General features: G+C 45.9%; 1 protein-coding gene across 1 annotated transcript; it reads right to left on the bottom strand.

Annotated features, from left to right (window-relative positions):
- Positions 1 to 526: 526 nt before the first annotated feature.
- Positions 527 to 2768, bottom strand: LOC143034283 (uncharacterized). Its single transcript, XM_076200217.1, has 3 exons — positions 2611 to 2768; positions 1178 to 2246; positions 527 to 874 (listed from the first exon to the last, which is right to left on the bottom strand). Exons 1-3 carry the CDS (start codon positions 2766 to 2768, stop codon positions 527 to 529), a joined length of 1575 nt encoding a protein of 524 aa, XP_076056332.1.
- Positions 2769 to 10810: the final 8042 nt, after the last annotated feature.

Here is a 10810-nt window from a genome sequence, read left to right as displayed (position 1 = left end):
TAGAAGATTAAGTGGCGATTTTCCCTTACACAACTCCCTCCTTAAAGAGTCTTCCTTTGGAAGACTAAGTGGGGAAACGCCACCTGAAATTGAGAAGAAAAGTTTATGCTCGACTAAGCAGATCAGCCCCAATATTGTCAACTCCGGCCACATGTACGATCCTGAACTTGTAAGCTTGCAGACTCAGAGCCTATCGTAACAGTCTGTCATTCTTACCCTTGAACGTGTTAAGGTAGGTGAGGGGTTTGTGATCGACTTCGAGAACAAATTCTCGCCCTCTGAGATAATAATCAAACCTTTGGATCCGAAACACAACCGCCAAACATTCTCGTTCAATAGTGGAATACCTTCTCTCTCGGTCGAGAAGTTTCCAACTGGCGAAGGCAACTGGGTGGGGGTAGTCAAGATGGTATTGTAGTAGGACGGCGCCGAGACCATGATGAGAAGCGTCCGTTCGGAGGACGAACGTTAGACTAGTGTCAGGGAGTCTGAGGACAGGCTTAGAAGATAATACAAGCTTAAGGTATTAAAACAGGGACTGGAGCTCTTCCGTCCATGGTAGAGGTTCTCTGACGGTCTTCCTAAGCAGATTAGATAGAGGCCCAGTGTAGTCAGCGGCCTGGGGGATAAACATCTTGTAGAAACCTACCATACCCAAGAATGAGCGTAGAAGCTTTTTGGTGGAAGGGGGTGGTACGCGACACAGAGCTTCCACCTTGTCTGGTTGAGGCTGTAGACAATCCCCACCCAATATGAAGCCAAGATACTGGATGGCTGGGAATCCAAAACGACACTTTGAAATCTTCAGAGTGAGGTGATGGCTTCTGATCCTGTCCAAAAACAGCCCTAAGTGCCGCACAGTGTTGAGACCAATCTGAAGAATAAACAAATATGTTATCAAAATAGAAAGAGACATTAGGTAAGCCGGCAAGGACAATACGCATCAGGCGGATGTACGTTGCGCATGCAGTGGCAAGACCAAATGGTAAGCGACAGAATTCCATGAGGCCGAGATGAGTTGGGAAAGCGGTCAGGGGTTTGGCTCTTTCAGATAGAGGCACTTGGTAATAGGCCTTGCACAAGTCCAGTTCAGATAAGTATTTCGAGCCGGAAAACTTGTACAAATCCTCTTGTCTATCGCCATGCGATACGAGCCGTCAGACTTTCGAACCATTACGACTGGTGAACAATGTGGTGATGACGATCTCTGGATGATACCTTGTTGGAACAGGCGCTCTACCTCTGATTCAAAGTGCGGTTTAAGGTGGACAGGCACAGGGTAGACCTTCATATGAATTCTATCGGTAGTGGTAAGGATTATATCATGTTCGACAGTCGAGGTACAACCTGGATTATTCGAGAAAACTTCTTTGTATTCCCTTACCAATTCTTCCAAGGAAGTCTGTTGATACCCTTCCAAATTAGGGTTAACGTTTGGCCTCGAATCTGTTTCGTCGGTTTGACCATCAGGGGTCACGGGTAGTCGGAAATCTTCGGGTTCACTAAGGCAGATCTCTTTGTGTAAAGGGCTATCATCTATAGTGGAGGGTTCATCCAAAAGCTCGGCAAATGCAACTGAAGGACGTCGATAATACTTTAGCAAGTTGGCGTGGTACAACTTGGGGCCTGTGGGGCTATCAATGACATAGTCCACCTTACCTCTCTTTTCCAGTACTTTGTAGGGGCCCTTCCAGGCGACCAGAAGTTTACTCTTATCGCTGGGTAACAAAATTAGTACTTCATCACAGGGTTGAAATTTGCGATTTTGGGACCTGACGTCGAAATAAGCTTTGTATCGGGCAGTACTAACGTCGGCGTTTTGGGCAGCAATCTTAGCCGATTCTGCCAGTTTGTCTTGGAGTTCGATGACGTAGCTGAAGGTGGAGCGGTCGTCATCCTTAATGCTGCGGTCCTCCCACAAGTCCCGAAGTACCGAGAGGGGCCCTCTTATAGTTCTTCCATACAGAAGTTCAAAAGCAGAAAATCCGGTCCGATCGCTGGGGATCTCTCTGAGGGCAAACAAAGTAGGGATAAGATACCGATGCCAATCTCGGGGTTTTTCACTACACATTTTGCGTAGTGCAGCTTTCAAGGGACCATGGAGTCTCTCGACGCGGCCGTTCCCACTCGGATGGAAAGGCGTGGTAAATGATGGCTTGACCCCCAGGAGCTTATGCAATTCTGCCATTAGTTGTGAAGTAAACTGTGTTCCCTGGTCAGACAATGTTTCTCGGGGAATGCCAACTCTGGAGAAGATGGTGAGAAGTGCTTCGACTACAGAGATGAAATCGACCTCCTTCAATTGAAGCAGCTACCCGGATGACCTGACCTGAGTGACGACTACTACTCAAATAATGAAGTGAGGTCATCAGAAGGGTGCTGTGCAGGGCAGGACGGTTGTAAAGGACCAATTAGGTCCTTTAGTTCTGAAACTAGGTGCGGACCACCACTGCCTGCTTCAGAACTCTCGGTTCGTTTATAGACTCGTAGGACAAGCAAGAAAACACAGGATTGCACTGGAAGTTTATTATTCTGGTCCTTCCACAATGCACTATCAAATCAACTTGAAGAATAGGGAAAAACAACACCAACTGTTTCACCTTAGGTCACACAACAAGCTCGGCAGCCATTGTGTACAGACCTACTTCCAAGTGCACTACAGTTTTCGTTAATTGTGAAGGCTCTGCTGAGCCACGCTCACACCTAATAGTGCTGAAACTTACTGTGACTTGCAGGGAACGGAGAGTGATAGAATAAACAGATAACATAGTGATATTAGGTATAAATTGAGGAAAACAATAATCATACCCACCCCCGTTCCGAAAACCTCAGACCCGCGCATGCGCAATACGAGGTGTGAGACGGCATGGGTACGTCACTCACCCATTGATGTAACGGCAAATTACAGTAAGACCCAGTGAATAACTAGTGCCGTTTCAAATTTTGGTGATTGAACATAATCTCTGTAGCTTTGAAAATTGAACGCCGTGACGGGTATCCGTGACGGTACTGACCGCTGCTGCGCATGCGCACTGCGTTCTTGTGACGTCATGACCCGTCATCATTACCCCCCTGATAAGTGTTGACGTCATCGCCTGTACTCCTACGTCATGGATTACACTGGACCCGCCACCCTTGCTGATCTACAGATGGATCTAGCCCTCAGTGAGGAGGAGGAGGATACAAACATTGAACACTGGCCACCCTTGATGCCATCGTCAAATCAATGTAGTCCTGTCTCAATAGTTCCGTCCACACCCGACGGATCCCGTCAAGCCTACGTCGCTGCCACGTCTGGCAAGCGGCATATGGATGACAACTCTGACAACGGTAGTGAGTTACACGCTCCTGCTGCCAAGACACCCAAACCCGCACCGATCCCTAATTCACCCAGGACCGACAAAAAACCGTCACCCTCCTTAACACTGCCTTCTCGGCAGCATACTGCTGCTCCTCAACCTACACCTCCAGCTTTTGCCCCCCGTGCGGATTACGTGAAGCTTGTTTTCAGAGAAAATCCATCCGTAGAAACGAAGCTTCGTTGGCTTGCTGAAGTCAGTAAAACATTTCAACTCCAAAGAAATCTCGCCGAGGTTAAGATGGCTGCTGTAACGTCTCGGTACGTATACATCGCACGGTGCCGCCAAGACATCGTCGAGCAAGTAACTGCAGGTGAATTTCTTTCTCTCATCCTTGATGTACAAGACTCCCCGGAGAGACCACGAAAATATCCAAATTACTTGATAACTCGGTACCCTACTAATGTGGATCCCTCTCTCTCACTGGAACTCTCTGGTGTTCACTCTGCCCGCCGTTTTCGTCAAAATGGCGTTCCTATTAATCGTATAGCTGTGACTTGGAACCTGACCGACCCGCCTCCTACCACTGTCTCCTTCAGTTTTCTTCCCTGCCTTCCTGACTGTGAAATACTCAAAATTAAGAACGACACACCTACGTGTTACCGATGTTGGCAGGTCGGTCATATATCTCGCTATTGTCATGCAACAGAGAAGTGCGCATGGTGTGCTGATACCCACGACTCCCGCACCTGCCTTCATCGCTCCCCACCACCACCTCCTGACTCTACCTTGGCCGTCGGTACCTCACAGCCACCCAGCCAGCCTGCACCTACCAACACCCACTGGAAGTGCCCTCGATGTAACAAGCAAGGAGTAAATGTCTGGCACGGTTGTGCCAGACGCCCTGTGACGCAATCAGCCCCGCCTCCCCCCCCACCGCCCATCTCCACACTAAATATACCTATTGTCCGTGCTTCGTCTGCTACGTCGGAGTCCGACCAGATCATTGAACTACGTAAGGCTGTCGCTACCCTCATGTCTCGCTGCAAATCCCTAGAAGAACGGTATGATACATTTGAAACACGTATAATCGATCTCGCCACCAAACAAGACTCCACAGATACAATACTCACTACTCTTGTTGAGGGCCAGAAGGCAATGATTGCCACTGTTTCCTCAATTGATACTAAATTTAATGCTCTCACTTCCCACCTTAATACGACGAATCAGAAACCATTACCTCGTTCCCCCTCATCAAATGGAGTACAACACGCTAGTCTACGCCCTACCGCCACCTCCCACCTAGATACGTCGAATCAGAAACCACTATCTCGTTCCCCCCCATCAAATGGAGTACAACACGCTAGTCTACGCCCTACCGCCACCTCCACCCACAGCTCTCGCAAAGTCAAAGGGAACCTTCAATAGTTCTATGGAGCTTCGTGTCATTTCCTGGAATGCCTGCGGTATAAGGGACTACATGAGACTTGCAGCTCTAAAGGGATATATTTATAAGAACAACCCTACTGTCATCTTTATTCAGGAAGCCTTTGTGGGACCTTTGCTTGGCGAGAGACAGGCTCCTACACTCTCTGGATACGTCTCTTATGTCCACCCAGTCAGAAACGGGCTCATAACATATGTACATTCCTCGATACCACACCAGCTTCTCCGTACCTCGATCGATGCAAACATGACCTATCAACTGTTGGAGGTAGCAATAGGACATGACAAGTTACGTTTGTGTAATGTCTACTCAGCCCCGGGAAGAATAAACTTGGCTGCCTTGCCCTTACCTACGCTGCGTGGTGTTATCTACATGGGGGACTTTAATGCGCGCCATCCTGACCTGGGTGATACTTCTCCAATCCCTAACCGGAATGGACCTCGACTTTTGGATTACGTACGACGATACAGACTCACACGCTGGGATACTGGTGGTGCCACGCACTCCCGTGGAGGTACTCTGGACTACATATTCACATCAGGACTTGTAGCATCACGTGTCGAGTGCTTCCCCATCCCCGTGCTCTTCTCTGACCACATTGCCCTTGGCCTCCACTACACAGTACCTGCTACACCCTCCTCCTCTTATGCCCGCACCTGCATCCGGATACCTCCTAAATACTGTCCGACGTATATCTCCTACATGACCACTCTGCTTCCTACTTTCAACATTCATTCCCCTGATGAGTTATATTCCTCACTGGTGAAATCAACACACAACTTTTACACCCGATATGTCACCAGACCTCATCTCACCCGTAGTCCTCGGCCTCGCACAACGTCGCTTAATGACCGTGTACTTCAGGCAGAAAGGAAGGCGATGGAACATGGCCTTACCTTCCAAAGACAACCATCTCCTGCCCATCTTCAACAATATCAGACGTCACGTGACGAATTGATAGGTCTACAACAGTGTGCCCAAACTGACTCGTGGCATGCCCTTACTGACAGCATCAATCATCTTACCAGCGTAGGAACCATGTGGCACAAAATTAAAAAAATTGTAAAGAAACGACCCCGCACTGCACTCCATCATAGTCCGATGGAATATGCACAGACACTAATTGACACCTGGTCTACACAATCAAGCCTTGATAACCTCCCAACACCTGTTCAAGAAGCCCTCTCTTCCCAGGCGAACCTTCGTACTCTCCGTTTGGTAGATGCCCTGTTGCAGTCAGATAAAGAGGATGACGTACCCATCACACCACAAGAGCTTCAGCGTGCCCTCACTCGAGGTACGGCGACGGCTCCCGGTGAAGATGGGATCACATACTCTGTCCTACGTCTTCTCCACAAGGTCCCAGATAACCCACTCTTACAGCTTTTTAATATGTGCTTTCAGAGGGGTTACGTACCCAGCGCGTGGACCTCCAGTATTATAGTACCCATACCTAAACCCGGCACTGATAAATTTCGTCCCATCTCCCTAACCTCGTGCTTCTGCAAGGTGCTTGAAAGAATATTCCTCAACCGTCTGATATTTCGTCTCCAATCCAAGCTCTCACCGCGACTGTATGGTTTCCTGCCACAGCGAGGTACACACCACTGCCTTCTCGATCTCTATACCCGCCTCTCACCCACCAGTGTGGTCGCATTCATCGATCTCAAGAGTGCCTTTGATATTGCAAACAGGGACATCATACTTGATCAACTCGTGGCTTTTGGTATCAAGGGTAACTTGTTGAGATGGATAAGAAGCTACCTTAGCAACAGAACTGCTCAAGTCCTTTTTAGGGGCGCATGCAGTACCTCCAGAAATTTTGACTTAGGTACTCCACAAGGTGGCGTTCTCAGTCCTTTTCTCTTCAATGTCCTAGTTCACCGCCTTCTTGCTATACTACCTGACATCCCTGGCACTACAATCACGTGTTATGCTGATGACATTTGCATCCACACCGACTCACCCCAGAATCTTCAGGTCCTCCTTCACTCATTCTATGATTCATCAGCTGCTTGTGGCCTCATAATTTCACCCGACAAGAGTAGGATATTCTCTACACGCAACCCTCGAACATTGCCAGTCTTCACCGTGGGAGGGAATGTTGTACCACACTGCACACAATACACTTACCTAGGTGCCCCCGTGCGTGTCACCCCAACCATACCCGCACGGCAACGTATCCATCCAATCGTTACAGACCTGCTGGATAGATTAGAGCGACGATTCATCCCTGTCAAGTGGCTTGCCAACAACGTGAAAGGAGTTTCTATCCCTGTCGCTAGGACCATCTACATAATGTTCCTACGATCAGTAATTGACTACCTTTCTCCTGCACTCTGTCAGCTCCCTAAGACAGCACTGCAGCCCCTTGAAAAGTTTCAAAACAGAGTCATGCGATTTATCCTGGGCTGTCCTGCCTCCACCAGAATAGTCAACATGCTAACTGAGCTTAACTTGACCCCACTTGTTGACAGGATATACGCTAATGTCACTTACTTTAGCATCAAGTGTCTATGCTCTCCCCATCTGGCTCCTCACTACTCCAACGTCATCTTGGCGGCACTCAACCCTGATATGCCTCGGCCTCGCCTTCGGCCGGGTGGACGTAACCTTATCCGTACCGTGTGTGCTGACTTCCAGAGATTGGCCATTGATGTTCCGGCTGCTGAGGTTGTACCTGAATTGCCACCCTGGCGAGAACCTCTCCCTTTCGTCTCCTTTACTCCCACGTCTAAAACGGCCCATCCCCTTCTCCAGAAACAGTTGGCCCTAGAGACCATCGCCTGTGTGTCTGCCTCAGTTCCCACGGCACACCATCTCTACGTTGACGGCTCAATGCAGGCGGACGGGAGTGCTGCGTGTGCTGTATTCTCCCCCACTCTGGAACCACCAGGGGGAGATGGGTGGATTGGCCGTCGCTTGCCCGACACATCAAGTTCCACCTACTGTGAACTAAATGGACTGTTAGATGCTGTTACCCTCCTTACTGAGAGACGTTTAAATGGGGTAATCATCTGCGACTCTAAGTCTGCCCTTCACGCCCTTTCCTCTCCAAGACCTGCTGATAACCATATAGTGCGAGATATATTGTGTCGATTGGCCTATGCACATGATAATACATTGGTTGTGTCCTTTTTATGGGTGCCATCTCATGTAGGCATCGCGGGTAACGATACTGTGGACAGTCTCGCAAAGGCTGCGTGTGATCTCGAATTACCAGTGATACGTACCCCGCCCTCCTTACGTCATTACAAAACTATCCTGTGTTCAGCCATGCATACCCTAACAGCGAATCGTAGAAACGCCGAGCGAGCTCACAGTGTCTCCATACAGCACTATGATAACTTCATTGACACCTCACACAAATATCGTCGACACGGACTACTGGTCCGTAGACATAATATAGTGAGTGCTAGACTCCGGCTGGGTTACCGACCAGTGTGGCAGGTCTGCCAGACTGAGGATGTGTCTCACTACTCTACCTGCAAGCTGTGTCACCTCGCCAAGGCCAACACACTCGAACATTATTGTCTCGCATGTCCCACAGTAAAAGACTTACTACCACAGGGACAAGATCTAATATATGTTTGTAAATATCTCTTACAGAATGAAAATTTAGATGTACTACTAATGAGATATCCATATTTTGGTGGTTGTTAATCAATTTGAATTCTACTATGTCCCACGCAACACGTTTCTTTCTGTAACTCAATAAGTTTATATTTTATTTACCGCCACTGAGCAAAGCATTTTTACTAACTATGCAAATTCCAATGCATATATCATACTAGTATTGTATCTTGGTGGTGCACCGTATAATTATGTAATTAAGTATTATCACAATTACATAAGGATTATATAAATAGTATATTGTATTGTATATGTTATGTGACTTTTGATTTATTTATATTCCACAATGTCCTGTGCGACATTCATCACTGTAACTGCTTCAGTTTGTAAATTGCTTGCCGCCATTAGGCGTAATAAAATTATCAAATCAAATCAACCTTAGGTCAGTTCGGTCGTAGCTCACTCGAATTGTCTCCACATGTAAGCACTTAAATTACTCGTAGAAAGCTTCGGCAGATGATCAGGGTTTTGGAGCTGAGCGATGACGACTCTGGCAGAGCAGAAGGCGAAGTTGGAGCCAAACGACGTCCATTCGATGTAACACGCCAGTTTTAGAGTGGAAAGGGAGTAGTGGACTAGGTGCAGTCACCAAGTTCTCTCTCCTGAAACCATGTCTGTCCGGGACGCACGTAACCTCGGTCGTTATACGTGGCAGCTCGATTCAAGTAGGGCTTCGAAGCGCACTCGAATAGTGCGCTATTTAAGAGGGCTGGTTGTTTAGAAGATTAAGTGGCGATTTTCCCTTACAACGGTGTAGGTTCAGGTGAGGTCACCACAAGGGCACTGTGCAGGTAGGACGGTGTGAGAAACTGTCCTATGAGCAAATGTCGCAGTACGTCTATATTTAGTTTGTTCGGTCAGTTGATTGATTTGATTCAGGTGAGATCGTCAGAAGGGTGCAGGGCAGGACGGTGTAGGTTCAGGTGAGGTCACCAGAGCGGTACTGTGTAGGGTACGATGGTGTCTTGTTCGGCATGTTCAAAATATCTTCCACGGCATATACACCTGGAATAAAACGGAAGGAAACAGCAGCAGCAAGAGTAACTGACAGCAATTAACCATACACATTATACACAGTAGTAATGAAGTTGAAAGGAAGATCTAGGATTTCAAAATTGGTCGAAATCGCTCAGAATTTATCAAAACCTGAAATTTATGCATATATAATGCACAATAACAAATTTGAAAAGATAATACGAGATTCATTAACACCTGAAAACAAGTATGATTTTATTTAAACTTTGCGCCAAGAAATAGCTTATTTCAGTTGTGAATGATAGATTTTTTGTTGTAATTATTGCAGCGATGATTGGTTTCCGGGACTGTTTAATTAACATTAGTATGATTTTATAAGTGAATTTTTAAGACGGAATTTGAAATTTGATAGATTTTTTGTTTTGGTTAATTCTTTATCAAGTTTGTTCCATGTGTTGACACCTACGATTGATAAACACTGTCCTTTTTTGTTTGTTCTATATTGGGGTTTAAAAAAGTTATTTGTGTACCTGGATGCATAGCTGGTTTCATGAGTAATGTAAAATTTCATTATATTTGGAGCCATTTGCTTATTAAAATTTTGATGCATAACACTGGCGGTTTTGTATTTTATTAAGTCCATGAACTTTTTTGAATAAATTATTTGTATGGTCTAGTCGTCCTACATTGCATATTATACGCAGTGCTTTCTTTTGTAAAGTAATTATACGTTGTAAATTAATTTGATATGTGTTACCCCATACTTCTGAGGAGTAGTTTAAGTACGGGAGGAAGAGACTACAATAAATGGTCCGCATGGTATTTTCATTTAGGAGATTTCTCATTTTATGCATTATTCCTAACATTTTTTATAGCTTTGTTATCATATGATTAATATGATATTTCCAGTTAAGTTGATCGTCTAGATACACACCTAAGAATTTACTGACAGACGCTTTTTTCAATAATTTCATTGTTTGTTTTGATAGTGTTATTACTTGCATTATTATTGTAAAATAGTAAGTAGTTAGTTTTAGATACATTTAGGGAAAGCTTATTTGCTGAAAACCAGTTATATAGCTGATGTAATTCTTCATTGACTGTCTTTATCTATTGGTCGGAATTTGTGTCGGAGCAAAGAATGGTAGTATCGTCGGCGAACAGTATGAACTTCATGAAGTTGGATACATTAAGAATATCATTTATGCATAATGAAAACAGTTTAGGTCCTAACACTGATCCTTGTGGTACCCCACATGTTACCGGTAATTCTAGTGACTTTTCTTCCTCGATGAATACGTATTGCCTCCTGTCAATTAGATCACTTTTTAACCAGCAATCAACCTTACCTCTTAATCCATAGTGTTCGGCCTTTCATATTAAAATCTCGTGATTCACTATATTAAACGCCTTTTTAAGGTCAATAAAGATTCCAGCTGTTTTTTCTTTTGTTCAA

Source organism: Oratosquilla oratoria, chromosome 17 (assembly GCF_046742065.1).
Source record: "Oratosquilla oratoria isolate Oo_2021 chromosome 17, ASM4674206v1, whole genome shotgun sequence".
Lineage (NCBI taxonomy): Eukaryota > Metazoa > Arthropoda > Malacostraca > Stomatopoda > Squillidae > Oratosquilla > Oratosquilla oratoria.
Note: the sequence above shows the minus strand (reverse complement) of the source record. Positions and strands in the feature narration are given on the sequence as shown.

Bases quoted from the DNA above. Each gene is read 5' to 3' on its own strand.
- LOC143034283 (XM_076200217.1), bottom strand. From the start codon at position 2,768: ATGTTATCTGTTTATTCTATCACTCTCCGTTCCCTGCAAGTCACAGTA. The intron at 2,247-2,610 runs GTGACCTAAGGT...CATCTTCTCCAG, and splicing joins ATGGCTGCCGAGCTTGTTGT to AGTTGGCATTCCCCGAGAAA. The intron at 875-1,177 runs GTAATGGTTCGA...TTTATTCTTCAG, and splicing joins CACCACATTGTTCACCAGTC to ATTGGTCTCAACACTGTGCG.